Source organism: Rhinatrema bivittatum, chromosome 15 (genome assembly GCF_901001135.1).
Source record: "Rhinatrema bivittatum chromosome 15, aRhiBiv1.1, whole genome shotgun sequence".
In the NCBI taxonomy this organism is placed as follows: Eukaryota; Metazoa; Chordata; class Amphibia; order Gymnophiona; family Rhinatrematidae; genus Rhinatrema; species Rhinatrema bivittatum.
This window is the reverse complement of record NC_042629.1, coordinates 8,335,883-8,355,406: the sequence shown is the minus strand read 5'-3', so window position 1 is coordinate 8,355,406 and position 19,524 is coordinate 8,335,883. Positions and strand designations below refer to the sequence as shown.

Genomic DNA, 19,524 nt, shown 5'->3' with positions numbered 1-19,524 from the left:
AGTAAAATTAATTGTCTTTCCAGATTTGGGTCAGTGTAGACTATAGCCAGCTCTTAATATGAAGATTAACATTCTGGAAATGCAGAAACAGTTCATTTCATTTACAGACTGTATTCAAGCCCTTTGCCTTTGAAGCAAGGCTATGGAACAGAATGAACAAGTCTGTATTCCTCTGTGATTTTTATCAGATATTTACAATTAGAAGGCTCGGCAAGTGAAAAATCATGAGATACTAGCAGGCATGCCTTCTTTGACTTTGAGATGTAATTAAACAGTTTAAAACTTTATTAAATATGTACATAATTAGTTAGAATTTTATGTGATTAATTATTTTTGATTGCTCATTTGACAAGGGAATATTTATTCATTGTAATATTCTATATATGTCTGCTTGTTCTCTTTCATAAAATCAACTTTGCTTTTAGTCTAGTCTTTTCCCTGAGGTTCTAGCTAGAAATTAAGGATTGAAGCCATAATGGAAAGTGCCCTGCCCAGGACAGTCCATCTGCACCATCTCATGTTTAGTCAAAGAAGTGATGTGCCCACGAACAAGAGATAATTTAAAGAAGACGCAATACAACAAAGTCATCGCAGCTTAGAAAAAACAAACAAAACTGATTTACTAAGGCAGAAGTTAATGACTAATTTTGTAATCAATGGAGCTGATTTATTAAAGGTTTATGCCAGTTTTGCTCCAGTGCCAAACCCAGCCAGTCAGATCCACAATGAATATCACTGCCTCCACTGTATGTAAATGTATCTCATGCATATTCATTGTGGATCTCCTGAAAACCCGCCTGGCTGGGCGTTTCCCCAGGACAGGTTTGGGAACCATTGCTCCAGATTTATGAATGAAAAAAGTCTATTTTGAACAGTGAAAAGACTTTCCAAATCAAAAATCCTTAAACGCAAAACCTGCCACCATTTTCAAGACAAAATAGTGTGGTTGCTGTGCTGGTCCATGCTAGTCATAATCATCTAATTATATTCCATTAGAAAGTAAAGAATGGGGAGAAGGGAAGAGTTTGCCGTACTCTGTTTATGGTGCGTACCCCTCTTCTTCCTCAGGAATGGAAAGCTCCTGGAAGAAAATGACAAATATTCACTGAGAGGAGGCAACACCGAGCTAACCGTGAAACACATATCAAGCACCGATGGGGGCTCTTACATCTGCCGAGCCTCAAATAAGGCAGGGAGCGAGGAAAAGGAGTCATTCCTACAAGTTTTCAGTAAGACATGGTCCATCTTTCTATTTCCTCTCTCTTTACAATGAGCAGCTGGCATTTAGAATCAAGTTGAAGGGTACAGTCCACCGCCACGCAGATTTCGGAGCATTTTACTTTTTTGATTGTTCTATGAGAAGTTAACTTGCTACTGTACTTGTGAGAAACATTCAAAAACCCCATCACAGTGCACACAGAAGCTGTCTCCTGAATCTGATGTGTGGGTTGTTTGGTTTTTTTTTTTTTTTTGGGGGGGGGGGGGGGGGTGAGTTCAGGTCACATGACTGCTGAATGAGTTGTTTTGGTGTCTGATTTGGAAATATGTTAGCCCATATGGAGGCTTTTAAAGGCCCTACAGGAAATCATGAAATGCAGTGCATGGCATTCCTGAAGAATATATTAGCAGGCTGAGGAGATACATTAACAGATAGCTGTGGCAACTCATTTTCTGCCCTACCAATGTAAAAGGGTCCATTTGCTTATCAGGTTACAAATAAATCTAGTTGTCTGGGTGTTTTTAATTCAATGCTAAAAGTCATGTTTTGACAGTCCGAGAAAGCTGTTGCAGGCAGTCATGTTCCTGAATTCTCAGCATGCCTGGGGAATACATCATAAGCACGATGAGTCAATGTGCAGCTATCAGAGCAGTGGAAAAATGCATGACACTACCAAACTTCAGAAAAAAACAGAGCTCCTTATAGTAAATAGGGATGTGAATCGTTTTAGGACGATTAAAATTATCGTCCGATAATTTTAATATCGTCTTAAACCGTTATGGAACACAATACAATAGAGATTCTAACGATTTATCGTTATAAATCGTTAGAATCGTGAGCCGGCACACTAAAACCCCCTAAAACCCACCCCCGACCCTTTAAATTAAATCCCCCACCCTCCCGAACCCCCCCCCCCCAATGACTTAAATAACCTGCGGGTCCAGCGGCGGTCCGGAACGGCAGCGGTCCGGAACGGGCTCCTGCTACTGAATCTTGTTGTCTTCAGCCGGCGCCATTTTCCAAAATGGCGCCGAAAAATGGCGGCGGCCATAGACGAACACGATTGGACGGCAGGAGGTCCTTCCGGACCCCCGCTGGACTTTTGGCAAGTCTTGTGGGGGTCAGGAGGCCCCCCCAAGCTGGCCAAAAGTTCCTGGAGGTCCAGCGGGGGTCAGGGAGCGATTTCCCGCCGCGAATCGTTTTCGTATGGAAAATGGCGCCGGCAGGAGATCGACTGCAGGAGGTCGTTCAGCGAGGGTTCCGGCACCTCGCTGAACGACCTCCTGCAGTCGATCTCCTGCCGGCGCCATTTTCCGTACGAAAACGATTCGCGGCGGGAAATCGCTCCCTGACCCCCGCTGGACCTCCAGGAACTTTTGGCCAGCTTGGGGGGGGCCTCCTGACCCCCACAAGACTTGCCAAAAGTCCAGCGGGGGTCCGGAAGGACCTCCTGCCGTCCAATCGTGTTCGTCTATGGCCGCCGCCATTTTTCGGCGCCATTTTGGAAAATGGCGCCGGCCGAAGACAACAAGATTCAGTAGCAGGAGCCCGTTCCGGACCGCTGCCGTTCCGGACCGCCGCTGGACCCGCAGGTTATTTAAGTCATTTGGGGGGGGGTGCGGGAGGGTGGGGGATTTAATTTAAAGGATCGGGGGTGGGTTTTAGGGGGTTTTAATGTGCCGGTTTTGCGATTTTACGTTTTTTCGATTTTTCACGATTTTTCACGATTTTTCACGATATTTTACCCCCCCAAACGGCAACAATACGATTCCCTCCCCCTCCCAGCCGAAATCGATCGTTAAGACGATCGAGGACACGATTCACATCCCTAATAGTAAATACAATCCTTCTTTCAAAGACTTGTTCATTTTCAAAATTCTTGGAGCATTGTGAACAACTTTCCTTCCATAACTGCAGAGGATACTAAGCTGTCATAATTACAGCAAGCACTCTGGGCATTACAAGATCCTGGATCTGGCACCAACTTGTTTTGACTACCCAAACAAGCTAGAATATAGAGTTGGGGCCTCATTTTCCAATATCGCAGTGGTAACGTATGAGGAGGCGTGTCCAATGCAAATAAGGCATTTTCCGTGCAGCGGGGAAACATCGCGTGACGCGATGTTTTCGCCATTTGCGGAAAGGGATTCGCAAATCGTGAAAACATCGTGCACTGCGATAAAACAACCAATGAATCTTTGCAGTACACAAATGTGTCCAAACAGCCTATTTCCACTCTTAGGTGCTGCAAGCAACATGTTATATGAAACTGAGCAATTGTCTCACAGAGAGAGAGAGAGAGAGAGAGAGAGAGAGAGAGAGAGAGAGAGAGAGAGAGAGAGAGAGAGAGAGAGAGAGAGAGAGAGAGAGATTATATACTATAGTGCTTATGCCCTAGACAGGTATTTGTATCCCTATGGGAGGGCCACCTAGTAACTCGAGGTGGGGATTAGGTATGAGCGTAGGGGGTTGGGGGCCACTTTCACATTCAACATGAGACGTACGGAAAGAACAGTGGTCTCTAGTGAAGATTTGCTGGCCGTCGGAGTGAGGAAACTCACTCCAAGAAGAGATTTGGGCAACGTTCTCTCCACCTAGCTTGTTGTTGCCCAGGTAGTGTCCATCAAGCTAGGTGGAGAGAACGTTGCCCAAATCTCTTCTTGGAGTGAGTTTCCTCACTCCGACAGCCAGCAAATCTTCACTAGAGACCACTGTTCTTTCCGTACGTCTCATGTTGTATGTGAAAGTGGCCCCCAACCCCCTACGCTCATACCTAATCCCCACCTCGAATTACTAGGTGGCCCTCCCATAGGGATACAAATAACTGTCTAGGGCATAGGCACTATAGCAAGGTTCTTTTTTTCTCTCTCTCTCTCTCTCTCTCTCTCTCTCTCACTCATATCTACCATGTGCTCATATTATTTCTATATTTTGAAACTACAATAAAAGAATGTAAACATTAATATAATGAAACAGGTAATAATATCAGGTTTGTGATACCTTATATCCAGAGTTTAATGAGGAAGTAATATATTTTATCTCCATAAAGGTAATAGCTAATCTCAGAAAACAGTTTTTTTTAAATCTAGAATTAAAAAAAGAACACTTTAAAATAATCCATTACTCATTATTTTGGATCCAAAAATTATTAATTGGGAAGTATTCAAAATACAGCTCAAGGGTCACAAATTTTAGTTCTTATTTGCAGGATGGCCTGAATACCACTCAGTGGATGCATGTAGTATTTTGACCTTCCTGTCATGCTCTCCATACATCTACTCTTAGGAATTCTATCAGATCCCCTATGCATGAAACAATTATGAAGCCGCAGTCCACAAAGTGTGACCACGTAAATATGCCAGCACCAATAATACTAATACATGCAGGTATTCTAATGTAAAGTCTTTCTTTTATAGTACAGCCTCATATAATAAAATTAAAAAATGACACCACAGTGGAGGATGGCATTGCAACACTCATATGTGAAGCAGAAGGTGAGCCTGTTCCTGAAATTACATGGAAAAGAGCCAGCGATGGAATGACTTTCTCAGAAGGTGACAAGGTAATAGTGAGGGACCCAGTTTTCATGGCATAGTGTCATATAACTTACATCATATTATGAATATTGCAAGCAAAACACTTCGCATCATTTGGAATTTAAAATGATAGTTTGAATCATGTTCTGAATAATAAACAATCAATGCAATTGTTAGGCAGAGAAGGCCATTGTAGGGCAGAGAAAAATCTTGACACTTAATAAAAAAATATACTGATACATTTTCTGTCAGTGAGTTTAAAGTAGGGATGTGCATTCGTCTAGGATGAATTAGGCAATTTCAACAAAATTGCCTAATTTGTCCTGGTTCGGGAAGCCCGAATCCTGAATGAGTTTTTCCAGAAATTTCAGGAAAAATTTGTTTTCGGGTTTAGTGCGCACTAACGGGAATTAGTGCACACTAAATCGAAATTCAGGTCCCCCCCGAATTTAAAAGGCCCGAACCGCGGGAAATACAAAATTTCCAGAGGTGGGCCGAAAACGAAGCTCGAACCAAAAAGTTCGGGCTTCGCACATCTCTAGTTTAAAGTAGCACTAGAAGTGAACAGAAATTTGATAGCTGATCAGCTTTCGTGATTTCTTAAAATGTCACATTGTGTCCTTTCTTTGAGAGATGAAGGCTCGTGCATTTAAGACAAGAAAGGAGATTCAAATCTGGGCTTTGACCTATAAAAGGCCTCCATACAGGACTGATACTACAGACACAAATTGGGCAAATGACTTTAGTGCATCAGGCCTATAGTATCACAAGAATAAAGATTATGCACATCCACATTCTAGAGCAGCGAGCCTGAGGGGTGCCACTTGAATATGGCAGCACTACTATGTGTTGCACCTAGTCAGATGAGGAAAATGGAGACAGTCTTACAACAGAAAAAGTAAGCAATGATGAGGAATTTGAATTTGGTATGTTTTACTCCTCTCCGAGAATAATCCAGAGATGGTCCTGATTTATAGAGAGGTAATATTCCCTAGTATTTACAAAGTGTCCCTGAGAAGGGACACAATAGAAGTTTATGAAATCATGTGAGTTGGAACAGGTAAGTAGGGATGGTTATTTACCCTTTTAAATAATACTAGACTTAGGCATCATTATTGACTCCAAATTATCTGTGACGCACAATATATCAACAGTAGTGAACAAATCATTTTTTAAGCTTCACATGCTGAAAAAACTAAAGCCATTACTCTTCCCAGCTGACTTTCGATCAGTAGTTCAAGCATTAATCCTGACAAGTCTAGATTACTGCAATGCATTATATTTAGGTTTTCCTAATGTCACTACTTGTCCATTGCAACTCATTCAAAATTCTGCAGCTCGTATTCTATACAATTTATCCCGCAGAGACCATATGACTCCGACATTACAACAGCTTCATTGGCTTCCCATACCTTACCGTATTTCTTACAAAATCCTTACAATAATGTTGCGACCCCAGTCGCCTGCGCGGCGACCGGGTCCTTACCTGGCCTCCGGGCTCCCCAACCGCACCCCGAGCCGCGTGGCAAGAGGCCTTCCTGGCCGCATGGCAGCGGCATCTCCCTCGTGGAGACGCCGTCGCGTCCTGTACTCAGCCCCTCCCCCTGCTGGGGAACACGCGCGCGCGAAGAGCCAGCCTTTGTAGGTCCAGCACCCGGAAGTGCTGAACCGCCCCTCTCTTGACGTCAGACGCCGGCAGACTATTTAAACCGGCACCTGGCTCCTCAGCTTTGCCTTGCAACGTGGTCACTCTTTGGAGAGAGTAGTTGCTGTTCCTGAGTTCCAGTGTTCCTGATCTTGGTTTGTCTCATGATTCTGCCTGATTGCTGCCTGTCCTGATCCTGGTCTGTCTCACGATTCTGCCTGATTGCTGCCTGTCCTGATCCTGGTTTGTCTCACGATTCTGCCTGATTGCTGCCTGTCCTGATCCTGGTTCTTCTCTCGATTCTGCCTGTCTGCTGCCAATCCTGACCCCAGTCCGCTCCAGGTTTTCCTTCACGCCAGTGACTCTCCTGTCCCAGCGGTCCGGGTCCCTACGGGCTCCTCCTGGGGGGACCTCGGACTTCCAGGGCGAAGCCACCTAAGTCCTAGCGACCCGGGCCTTAACAGCTTCTCTGGTAGGGTCACGGGTTTCCAGGTGAAGATCCTTCCCTTGCTGAGTGTGTCTGCCTTCCGACCGTCATCTTGCCGGTCGGCCCAAGGATCCACACCCAGACCGTAACACAATAATACACAACTTACTATACAACTCTGAATGGCTATGTTCTCTACTCAGGATATATAAACCAACTAGACAACTACGCTCTATGGATTAAATGCATTCTAGAGGTTCCATCAATAAAAACGACAAGACTGGAGCTTTCTCAGTTGCAGGTCCTCATCTCTGGAACTCTATCCCAGAAGAAATCAGACTAATACAAAATACAAAAGAATTCAAAAAAATATCTGAAAACATACCTGTTTACAGTAGCCTACAATATCAGTTAATTGACTATAATGCCTAATAAAATAATCTGATTCACTTGATAAGATTTGATACTGAATGTAGAATCTAAAGCTTAAAGTTCTTTGTCAATTTTATACCGCATTAAGTTAGAATGAATGAATAGTATTGTTTTTAACTATGTATGTTTTTATTTGTAAACCGCTTAGACGGTCAGACCCTGACCATTTTGCAGTATATAAAAGCTTTAAAAATAAATAAATAAATAGCTAGGGATACTCCATCAAACTAGCAACCAGTGGATTCAGTAGAAAATACTTTCTCACTCAGTGCACTATCAAGCTGTGGAATCTGTTGCCAGAGGACATGATCAAGGTGACTAGCACAGTGAATAAAAGAGGTCTTTCCCCATTTTATGGTTTATGTATTTATTTATTTATTTAAAAACTTTTCTATACCGTCGTTAAGTTAAATACCATCACAACGGTTTACAGAAGGGCAACATAAAGAGAAATATGGGTGGTATAGATTACAAATTACTCGTGTGCCATCATAGTACGGTAACAATGTAAAATAATAAACTAGGTATGTAAATTAAACCTGATTGTTAGGAACAAATTAGGCAGTTTGATTTTAACATTAATATGCTTATGTAGGTTACTAAAAACTTCTAGCTTGGTGCATCCTTATCGCTCAACTATTTTTCTCCTTTTCTTTATCTTTATAAAATGCTTGTTTAAAAAGCCAGGTTTTCAGATTAGTTTTGAATAATTTCAGATTTGTCTGTAGTCTTATCTCGAGTGGCATGGTATTCCAGAGTACAGGACCAGCCAGTGACAGTGCTCTTTCCCTTACTTGCGTGAGATGTGCTGATTTGACAGAGGGGACAGTTAGTAGAGCTTTATTTGCAGATCTCAGGTTTCTTTGTGGTACATGCACGCGCATGTATGGAGGAGGCCTTTTACAGGTCAAAGCCAAGATTTGAGGTCTTAAATGCCACAGCTTATCCAGGTAGCAGGCAACAAGAAATGAATCTACTGGAAACTTCCTGTGATCCAGAATGTCCACTGTCAGAGACAGGATGCTGGGCTAAATGGACCTTGTTCTGAGCCAGCATGTTAGCAGACCATAAATATTTAGTAAAATGTTAGTTTTTTTCCATCTACTAAAAACAGAGCCCTGATAGCCGAATAGAGATGAAAGGTCAGCCAGGGAAGTCGCTGCTTCGTATCAAAGGCGTGACATTGTCGGATTCTGGCAGATATGACTGTGAGGCTGCTAGCAGGATTGGGGGTCACCAAAAGAGCATGTATCTGGAGATTGAATGTAAGTCCTGACCTTTTAATTACAATGGCATTTAAAAGCACTGAAGAAAATTAATTTTCAGCAATGTGTGAGTGCTTTCATTTGAAATGAAATAGCAAGTTTCTACATTTCCTATTTTGCATTGTTTTCTTCCTGTCTGTTCTGTGTGTCTGTTCTGTGTGTCTGTTCTGTGTGTCTGTGTGTCTGTTCTGTGTGTCTGTTCTGTGTGGTAGAAACACCGCCCAGTCACGGGCATAGAAACTGTAATAGACTGTTTATTCTCCCTGATAGTGGAAGGATAGCAATAAATTAACCAAACGTAACCAAACTGGCTGATTTCGCATGAAACTGCAGAGCCAGATGTTCTTAAATGTGCCTGAAGCACCCCAGTCATGCACACTATGTAGCCCTCTCTTTTGTTTTTACAGATGCTCCCAAATTTTTGTCAAATCAAACTATATATTACTCATGGGAAGGTAATCCTATTAATATCAGCTGTGATGTGACTGCTAATCCCTTGGCATCAATTTACTGGAAAAGAGAAAAAATAGCATTACCTGCAAAAAATATTAGTAATAAAAACACTCATGATACAGAAAGGAAATTGCTATTAGAGGTAAGCCTTGAAATCCAGGATGCTGAATGTAGAAATGATAATTAGCAAGTTTTGTGCTATGGCTTTGACTGTTAAACTGGCAAATTTAGAAGAGATGAGTTAATGGTTATTAAACATTTTCCTGAAAAAGTAAGAACATGTTGCTGTGTAGGTAACTAACTTCCAAGCCCCATCATTTGACTTCTGCTCTTTGCATAATGCTTGCAGACTGAAGGGAAATCAGGTGGCCTCAACAAAGCCTGGGCCTCTATGCATGCATTTGGATTGCTTTCTAGGTTTCTTTGTGTCATTTCCTAGTACTGGCTCTCTTGACGAATACCTTCTTATGGCTTGCAGTAAGAAAGTCAGCGTTGAGCACTCTAGTTTAGTAATTTGGAGTTCTTCCTTCCTCCTCCAGCTCAGTGTGAACCAGGACTGGGATTCTGGCCCCATGATCCTTCATTTGCACTTACCCAGGCATGTCCCCTCTATTTTAATAGACTCTGCCTCCCATTGTTCCTAATTTAGTCATTGCAACAACAGTCCTCAGGCCAGAAGCCATGTACCAGGGATCCATATATAAATCTAATCACCAGGTGTTGCCTTTAGTGATGGACATAACCCTCTGCCACCTCTCTCCACCAAAAATAATCAATGAAGAATGAGCTCCACACAGGGAATGACCTATCGCCCAACAATAACAAAACACTCCAACGTAGGAAAACTCTGCATCTGCTCAATGCATCAACAAAAAGGGGTAGATTTTTAAAAACGGCGCGTTCACGTACTTTTGTTCGCGCTCCAGGCGCAAACAAAAGTACGCTGGATTTTAGTAGATGCGCGCGTAGCCGCATGTATCTGCTAAAATCCAGGATCGGTGCGCTCAAGGCTGCCGATTTTGGGCAGCCGGCGTGCGCCGAGCTGCTCAGCCTGCCTCCGTTCCCTCCGAGGCCGCTCCGAAATCGGAGCGGCCTCGGAGGGAGCTCTCTTTCGCCCTCCCCTCACCTTCCCCTCCCTTCCTCTACCTAACTCACCCCCCCGGCCCTATCTAAACCCCCCCCTACCTTTGTCCGGGGATTTACGCCTCCCAGAGGAAGAAGTAAATCCCCGCGCGCCAGCGGGCCACTGGCGCGCCGAGATGCAACCCGGGGGCGGTTCCGGAGGGCGCAGCCACGCCCCCGGACCGCCCCGGGCCGAAACCACGTCCCCAAAACGCCACGTCCCGCCCCAAAAACGCCGCATCGATCGGCCCCGCCCCCGACACGCCACCGACACGCCCCCGACAAAAAACCCCGGGACTTACGCGAGTCCCGGGGCTCTGCGCGCGCCGGCAGGCCTATGGAAAATAGGTGCGCCGGCGCGCAAGGCCCTGCTCGCGTAAATCCGGGCGGATTTACGCGAGCAGGGCTTTTAAAATCCGCCCCAAAATGTTAGTTCAGACGGAACTATTTAACATAGTAACATAGTAATGACAGCAGAAAAAGATCAAAATGGTCCATTTAGTCTGCCCAGCAAGCTTCCCAAGATAGTAACTGTCGCTTCATACAGGTTACCCCCATGTTTGTTAAGGGTAGTAACTGCCGCTCCGTGCAGGTACTACCCCCAAGCTTTTTTATTTATTCCCATCCTCTAGCCTTTAGGGGTCCACAATGTTTATCCCATGCCTCTTTGAAATCTTTCACAGTTTTAGTCTTCACCACTTCCTCCGGAAGGGCATTCCAGGTATCCACCTTTATTTGTTATTTATTTAATTTGAAAATTTGTATTCTGCTAATCCATAGATCTCAGCGAATAACAAACTCACTTGCTTAATAGAATACAACAATAATTTAAAAACAAAATAAAAATGAATGTACAGTTACAATAAAATAACACCACTCAATACAGATAATGTAACGAAAATAGACAATACAAACATGAAAATCATGGAGCAAACCTGTTGGGTCATGTTCTATCTGGGAATGCCTGCTTAAAGAAATAAGTTTTTAACAATGTATGGAAACGGAGCCAATTATTCTCTGACCTAATGAACTCAGGTTGTTCGTTCCATAGATTGGGCCCAACGACGCTAAAGATCCAGCTACGAGAAGTCGCCAGGTGCACTTGTGTTAATGAAGGAATTTCTAGCAGATGTTGAGTAGATGATCACAAACTATGGATAGAACGATATGAGAAAACTAACTACGTAATACATGCTGTAGCAGTTCCATGGATGGCCTTCCAAACCAAAGATAAAACCTTAAACTTAAAACTCCAGATAATAGGCAGCCAATGTAGATCAGTTAGAATGGAAGAAATGTGTTCAGCAATCAATCTAGCTGCTGAATTTCTGATTAATTGCAAAGCTTGAAGATAGGATTTTGGAAAACCTAGCAGCAAGACATTAAAATAATTCAAAGAGGACAAAACCAGAGACTGAGTCACTGGAAATCAGAGGACAAAAGAAACAGCTTCAATGAGTAAGCGGATTGTAGTAAGTGGATTGTACTACTGATGAAATGTGAGCCTGCATGGATAATGAGGAGACCACCCCCAGGTTACGGGAGCTTGTTTGTCAGGAATAGGATACCCCGCAAACAGAAAAAAAAATGGTAGTAATTTCATATATGGCTGATTACTTTACTAATTATGGTTACGGTGCCATCAATTTAATTATCACTACCACTACCACCTATTCAGTTCCAGCATTTAATGCTGAAAAAAAACATTTTTTTAAACAATCTTTTTATAAAATTGCATTTAAAAACATTCAATTTCAATGAACTTCAGGCTATTTTCCACCGATATATGGTGCGTACCAGCATATGATAAACACTTAACTTTGATGAGCCGCCGAGAACCACAGGATGAGCGAATCTTTAAACCCAAACCATCCCAACGTGACCGAGTTTCAAATAGATTTCTTCTTCAGAGGTTAAGATGACATACTCTCCAGTGGTTTGACTTGAGCAGGATCTTCTGACATAGCTTAATGCTAAACTGTCTGCTCTGTGCTTTATAAAGAAATCCTCATGACCTGGAATCATCCAATCATTGAAATAAAGAGCCAGTGAAAATACTAAATACATTCTGGGGGTGGGACTGGACCAATTAAACAACCTACCAGAACAATGATGGCCAATCCAACTCTTCATTCACCCCTCCCTCCACAGAATCCCAGCTGTGGAAAACCCAATGCAGGAACCGAACCAGAGATCTTCTATGTGGAAGTGCACAGTACTGGCCACAGCCCACACCTCAAGCCCCCTTTCAGATCAATGTGTGGCCCAGAAGGTTAGGGTCAAGATCACCTGTGGAATTGCACCTACAATTCTGGTGCAGAATGTTATTACCTTGTGCTTCTGCTGAAAGGGACTAAAGATAAAAATGTACATGAAAGGTTGAGGGCAATAATCAAAAGCATTTTACCTGTCTGTGGTTAATAGAATGCATATTTTTCAACATCATGCATGCTTGCATCCACATATTGCTGAGGCAGACCTGGGGCAGGGAGGGCTGAGAATGGGACAGTGCATGTAAAACCTATTTGACTTGTTGCCTTCTGAAAAATTAGACAGAGAAAGCAGGCAAAAATCACTGTGCTTTTGCTTTGCTTATTGGTGCAAACCATGCAGGTAAAAGTGCTTGTGGAGTTTGTACCAGTGCAAGTGCATTTCTTTACTGCAAGAAAATGCTAAATCCATGGAAGCTCCCTCTACCCGAAGGCAGATAATTCAAGACTGCATGGACGGTGCGCATCCTGCTTTCCACTTTCTATTACCTCCAGGCAAGCCAGCCACAAGCCATGCTGATCAGAGAGCACCCGGACAGAAACTATATTTGGAAATTGGTTTCCGGTTGGCTCGCTAAGCTGTTCAAGTTTCTGCTTCCTGGCGTGTCAGTGACTCTCTTCCCCATGTGCCATCTGCATTGCCAACATTTCTCTGTGGGAAGAGAAGCAATTTCGTCTTCTATTCATTATGATAAACAATCAGCAATGAAAGAGCTATGAGAGCTGGTACTGTCATTTAAATTCAATTATATGACAGGCTCAAAATAAAGACCTAAGGGTGTTATTTAAATGTTACAGGACTTTTTTTTAAATTATTTGCCATTAGTATTCCAGCAGTACAGGGCATTCATTTGTGTCTAGGGAAAAATGTGAATGCATTCTTCTCCTTTAGGAAGTGGATTCTAATTTAAAAAAAAGAAAAAAATCCTCCACTTGGTATTAATCCATTGTATAATTTTCTTATGTGCATACTTTAATAATAAATAGGAAGCATTAATGCACGTAGGACACTTGCTTTTTATTGACAATGATTTTCATTTTAATTTTAAACTCAAGTGCACATATTTCCCATTAATTTAAAATATATTTAAATAAATTAGCTCTCAGGTATGAAATACCTATGCAGCATGTAAAAATAGGGAGCGGATATTTCTCCTTCCTCCAGCCAGAGTTACTCGTCTTCATTTCTTCATATCAAGTAAATATATTCCTCCTTGTAGTCAAGCTTTAAGTGATAATGGAATTGAAATGAGCACATTTCCAGTGGCGGGGGGGGGGGGGGGGGGGGGTTGTTGTGTTAAATGTAGTGGCTTGAAAGCTCTTTAACGCTACACTGACGTTCGCATGTATTCACTGGGTGAAGCTGCAGATGATGCGGCCGCCCGGAGCATGTGCCAGCTCCAGTGCAGCTGCAGCTGCCTCCGTTACTCCCTCCTGTCCTTCCCCCAGTACTTTAGGAGCTTTTCCTTTTTGTACAAATTGATTTTGGGGCGTATTCCGAAAGACGAAACACATTGTTTTACCCAGCACAGAAAGGAATGTTAGTTATGTGATTGGCTCAAGGTGTTATTGAAATGTTACTCAAGCTTTTCTCTTTAATTTGATTAGGGGGGGTTCAGAATACCATAATGCAGTTTTATTTCAAGAAGAAATGATTTATAGCATGCTGTTGGAAATTCTGCATTGAGTCATATTTAATCCTTTTAAAGTACAACTTTCATTTATTTTTGATAAGATTACTCCATTATCTGACAATGATTTTGGAAAATACAACTGTACAGCTACTAACAGAATAGGCACAAGATTTCAGGAGTTCATCCTTGCACTGGCAGGTGAGTAAATCCCTTCTGCTTATAATAATGCTCTAAAAGGAGTGGCCTAGGGGGATGGGCACAGGAAAACCCACTTCTTCTACTGACACTCTTTGTGACAGTGGGCAAACCATTTCATCTCCCGTCGTGAACTCTTTGGGGAAGGATTTATGCCTGAATACTTAGACAGCACTGCATGTGGCCAATAGCACTATAAAAATGGTAAGTATTGCATTATAAAAATCCTAGCTATTCCTCTAGCAGGAAAATGTCTTATTTTCCATGAAAAATTCCCCATTGTACATTAGAGGAGAAGGGCTTGTGTCACAACAAGCCCGTAGCTCAGATTAAATTACACACCTGAGTAACCTTATTACTGTTATTATGCTCCATGGTACCGTCATTTCTCTGCAAGTATCAACTCTAGTATGACTCCTTTTATAATCAGAGGACTGCGTTAAAAAGTGCCTGTGTTTGTATTAATATCACCTGTCCAGCCTTGAGATGAATTAATCTAAGTGGTAACCCTTTTACTGGAAAAAATATGACCTTTGCCCAGTTGGAATATATTGAAGACAGCAGGTGTCGGGAAATGTTCCTTATGACAGAAGTATAATGTAATCTTGTTATTTTAATGGAAAGTCATAGTGGCCACTCTCACATCGCCAAAGTCATAGAATGAAGGCAATTGATCACTTAAGATCATTATTCCCTCCCGAAGGCTTACCTGATTTATGTTCTCTCCTAGACCATGGAGTCAATACTTGTTCCATTTAAATCTGGAGATATTTCTAGAGCACTTTCTCATTTTAATTTATGAAGTGGAAGGCAGATCTGGGGCTTGTAGCTAAGACCCCTCCTTCCCCCATTATGATTTTATGCATTAATGTCTAGAGTTGGATGTACTCTTGTGTATGTTGCCATATTTTAATCATGACATTTCAGCAAGAATCCAAGAAACTGAAGCTGTTTAGTTTTTGTTTTGGTCTACATTCAGCTTGCTCTGTAGGAGTTGTATCCTTTTCTTCTATTATTTCTTGGACGTTTTGATGCATCCACAGAATGCATTCGACTAAGTTATTAGATAACTTTTACAATAAAAAAGACTGTAGTATCCTTTTCTTTAGGTTTCCAAGCAGGCTAGTGATTGCTAGTAAATGTCTGAATGGGGAAACACAGAGGGTGTGAGATAGCATTCAAGGAACCTCCCAAAGGGTCCTCTTTTTAGCATTTCTTATTTGACTTCCAGTGTGAAAATGAATGCACTGGGGAGTGGGGGCTGGAGAAGCGCATATTGCTGTCTTTATGATTTCATGAACAATTAGATGGTAACTTTTGAATAAGCAAGTGGTTACACATGTACACATAGGCGTTGGTGCACACACTCAGTTACATGGCAATTTTATAACATAAGAGCACATATGCACGTGATATAAAATAGCCTAGGCGTACATGTGTGCACCTAATTTTGCAAGTAAGTGTGCACAGCCATGTAAAGTCAGGTTTGAGCCACGCAACGGGGAATTTTAGAGCAAGCACACGTCCATGCCATGGCCAGTTTCACCAGTTCATCTACCAGTTCACACAGTCTAGAGCTAGGTCCTTCAAACTAACCCTAGTTCTTTAGCCTGCACTCTCCCCCAGTTACCCGAGACCCCTTATACCCCTCAGGGATGCCTGTTTTTTTTTTTTTTAATTTACATCTCCTCCATAGCAGAAGTAAACTTACGCAGCACTGGACCTGGTGCATAGGTACTTGCATGCTCATCTCTTGGCCACACCCCAGAATGTCCATGCCCCACCCACACCCTGCCCCTTTTTTCTCTGATGTAAGATGTGCACACATCGCATAGATGGTGCATCCCGTTAGACAAACTAGACAGTCGCCTAGGGCACCCAACCATTAGGGGCGCTGAAGAGCAGCCATATGGGGCCATACGCGGAGCCTATCCCTCTCGCAGCAAAGAGGAGTAGAGATTCAGCAGAGAAGCACACACTCGGCACGTGCAAATAAGGTAGGAGTCGGGGCTGAGACTGGAGGTGGGGGGTGCGACTGGGGGGGGGGGCGCAAGGCAGAAGGTTCACCTAGGTCACCTAATTCCCTTGCACCAGCCCTGGTATATCAGCACATGTGTGCACATCCTCCCACTTTATAAAATCGGGTGGACACATATGTGCTAGGTGCACGCATCTCTTTTAATTCACCTTTAAGACTTTACAACTAACAGAGGGAATAATGCTTAAACGGCATCAAATAACCCAAACTAATAATGCAAGAAAACAAAGAGATTGGAAAAGTTTTATGTTGTGTAAATGCTTGAAGGATTTGACCTCTACTTGAATTTTAGTGACTAATTCAAGCAGCTCATTTTTGGCAGTTTATATTCAGACTTGTCATGACATTCATCTAATTGTAGTTCTACATGTTTTGAAGTTTGAAATAGTATAGATAAAAGTATATTTGAAAATGTATTGGATAAAGGACATTTAAATTTAGTAATGAGATGTATGATCATATTCAGAACTCCCTTTGGGGCAGATTTTCAAAGGGTTACGCGCGTAACTCCGAAAACTTGCTCCTGCATGCGCAAGCCCCAGGATAAGCATATGTCCCGGGGCTTTGAAAAAGGGGCGGGAAGGGGACGGGGCCAGGGGCAGACCCGAGTCCTCTGGCACAGCGGCTGTGCCGGGGGATGGCTTTACCCAGGGCAAGTCTTGCCTCACAAATCTGCTTCACTTTTTTGAAGTAGTTAATAAACATGTGGATAAAGGTGAATCGGTAGATATAGTATACTTGGATTTTCAGAAGACTTTTGACAAAGTTCTTCATGAGAGGCTTCTAGGAAAAGTAAAAAGTCATGGGATAGGTGGCGATGTCCTTTCGTGGTTTGAAAACTGGCTAAAAGACAGGAAACAGAGAGTAGGATTAAATGGACAATTTTCTCAGTGGAAGGGAGTGGACAGTGGAGTGCCTCAGGGATCTGTATTGGGACCCTTACTTTTCAATATATTTATAAATGATCTGGAAAGAAATACGATGAGTGAGATAATCAAATTTGCAGATGACACAAAATTGTTCAGAGTAGTTAAATCACAAGCAGATTGTGATAAATTGCAGGAAGACCTTGTGAGACTGGAAAATTGGGCATCCAAATGGCTGATGAAATTTAATGTGGATAAGTGCAAGGGCATATAGGGAAAAATAACCCATGCTATAATTACACAATGTTGGGTTCCATATTAGGTGCTACAACCCAAGAAAGAGATCTAGATGTCATAGTGGATAACACATTGAAATCGTCAGTTCAGTGTGCTGCGGCAGTCAAAAAAGCAAACAGAATGTTGGGAATTATTAGAAAGGGAATGGTGAATAAAACGGAAAATGTCATAATGCCTCTGTATCGCTCCATGGTGAGACCGCACCTTGAATACTGTGTACAATTCTGGTCGCCGCATCTCAAAAAAGATATAATTGCGATGGAGAAGGTACAGGGAAGGGCTACCAAAATGATAAGGGGAATGGAACAACTCCCCTATGAGGAAAGACTAAAGAGGTTAGGACTTTTCAGCTTGGAGAAGAGACGGCTGAGGGGGGATATGATAGAGATGTTTAAAATCATGAGAGGTCTAGAACGGGTAGATACTCTTTCGGATATAAGAAAGACTAGGGGCCACTCCATGAAGTTAGCATTGGGCACATTTAAAACTAATCGGAGAAAGTTCTTTTTTACTCAACGCACAATTAAACTCTGGAATTTGTGGCCAGAGGATGTGGTTAGTGCAGTTAGTATAGCTGTGTTTAAAAAAGGATTGGATAAGTTCTTGGAGGAGAAGTCCATTACCTGCTATTAAGTTCACTTAGAGAATAGCCACTGCCATTAGCAATGGTAACATGGAATAGACTTAGTTTTTGGGTACTTGCCAGGTTCTTATGGCCTGGATTGGCCACTGTTGGAAAAAGGATGCTGGGCTTGATGGACCCTTGGTCTGACCCAGTATGGCATTTTCTTATGTTCTTATGATTTGTGTGCGACGGGTTGTGCGCACAAATCTACGCCCGCGCGCATGTTATAAAATCGGGCCCTTTGTGTCCCTAACCTGAACATTGCTGACTGGCTCACTCTTCATATCGGTAACAAAATGCACTTATTTCTTGATACAGAAGATACTGTATTGATAAGGATAAGGGTGGGAGATAACCAGAAAACACATAGGATCGGCAAAGATATACAAGCAGACAGACTGGGTGGGACATGAAGACCTTATCTGCCACTAATTACTATGCCAGGATGTCATTTTCTTAATTTTATCTGCTCTTCCTCTCCAAAATTACCTCAGTCAGAATATGCTGTGACATACCTCCAGGGCCAGTGCAAGGGTATTAGGTGCCCTAGGCAAACATTATAGCCTGGCGCCCCTCCCCCTACTTCCCCATACACAATTTTAAATTATGTATATATAACAGATTTACCCAAAATGGAAACTAACATACCAAAACAATTAGCAATGAATTTTAGTGACCATCATATTTGGGCAGTATGTGTTCATGAATACACATCATTGAATGTGCATTGCAAATCTTATGTTTGCCACATAATTTAATCATCGGTCATTTTTTTCAAATTTTTTGTGATGCGAAGCTTAAGGTCATTATGTCATCTCTTATAATGTATATTCTTATTCACAAAATGATTGCACCACTTAACTTTTGAGCTTGCATAATTCACGTAGTCAGCCCAAAAAACTGATTAGTCAAAATCCAGGATGTAAAAGTAGCCCGAAACAGTCCGTGTTTCGGAAAGCGGGGTTCCTTCTTCACGGGGCTAGTTGTTGTTCTGGCGTTGTTCCGGCGTTGTAGAATTCAACTTCAAAAATATGTCAAAATACAGAGATTAAAGGTATCGTGTAGACAGGTCTCAACATTTACACAGTGTAATACACTAACAAGTATGTCTAGTTCTTCAAAATGGGTTTTTAACATAACCGGGTTCCATATCTTATAGACATGCTTGCGTCTTCCGCGGTATTTCAACATCAATACACTGTGTATTACACTGTGGGGAGGATTTTAAAACCCCTGCACGCCTATTTTGCATAGGCCGCCGGCGCGCGTAAAGCCCCGGGACGCGCGTAAGTCCCGGGGCTTTCAAAACGGGGAGGGAGGGGGCGTGTCCGGGGCGTTCCCGAAACGACGCAGCGTTTCGGGGGCGTGTCGTGGTGTTTCGGGGGCGGGCCCGGGGGCATGGTGCCGGGCCGGGGGCGTGGTTGAGGCCTCCGGACCACGCCCCCGGGACCGGAGGACGGAGCGGGGCTGCCGGCGACGCGCGCAAAGTTAACTTTGCCG

General features: G+C 42.8%; 1 protein-coding gene across 5 annotated transcripts in view; it reads left to right on the top strand.

Annotated features, from left to right (window-relative positions):
- NCAM2 (neural cell adhesion molecule 2) overlaps positions 1-19,524 on the top strand; it is a 373,071-nt gene that overhangs the window by 236,251 nt on the left and 117,296 nt on the right. For all 5 annotated transcript variants that reach the window (XM_029578509.1, XM_029578508.1, XM_029578510.1 and 2 more), the window contains 5 exons: positions 1,069-1,229; positions 4,636-4,781; positions 8,374-8,524; positions 8,932-9,119; positions 14,105-14,201. In XM_029578509.1, coding sequence (XP_029434369.1) covers positions 1,069-1,229; positions 4,636-4,781; positions 8,374-8,524; positions 8,932-9,119; positions 14,105-14,201 — 743 coding nt within the window. The remainder of the gene's footprint in view (positions 1-1,068; positions 1,230-4,635; positions 4,782-8,373; positions 8,525-8,931; positions 9,120-14,104; positions 14,202-19,524) is intronic.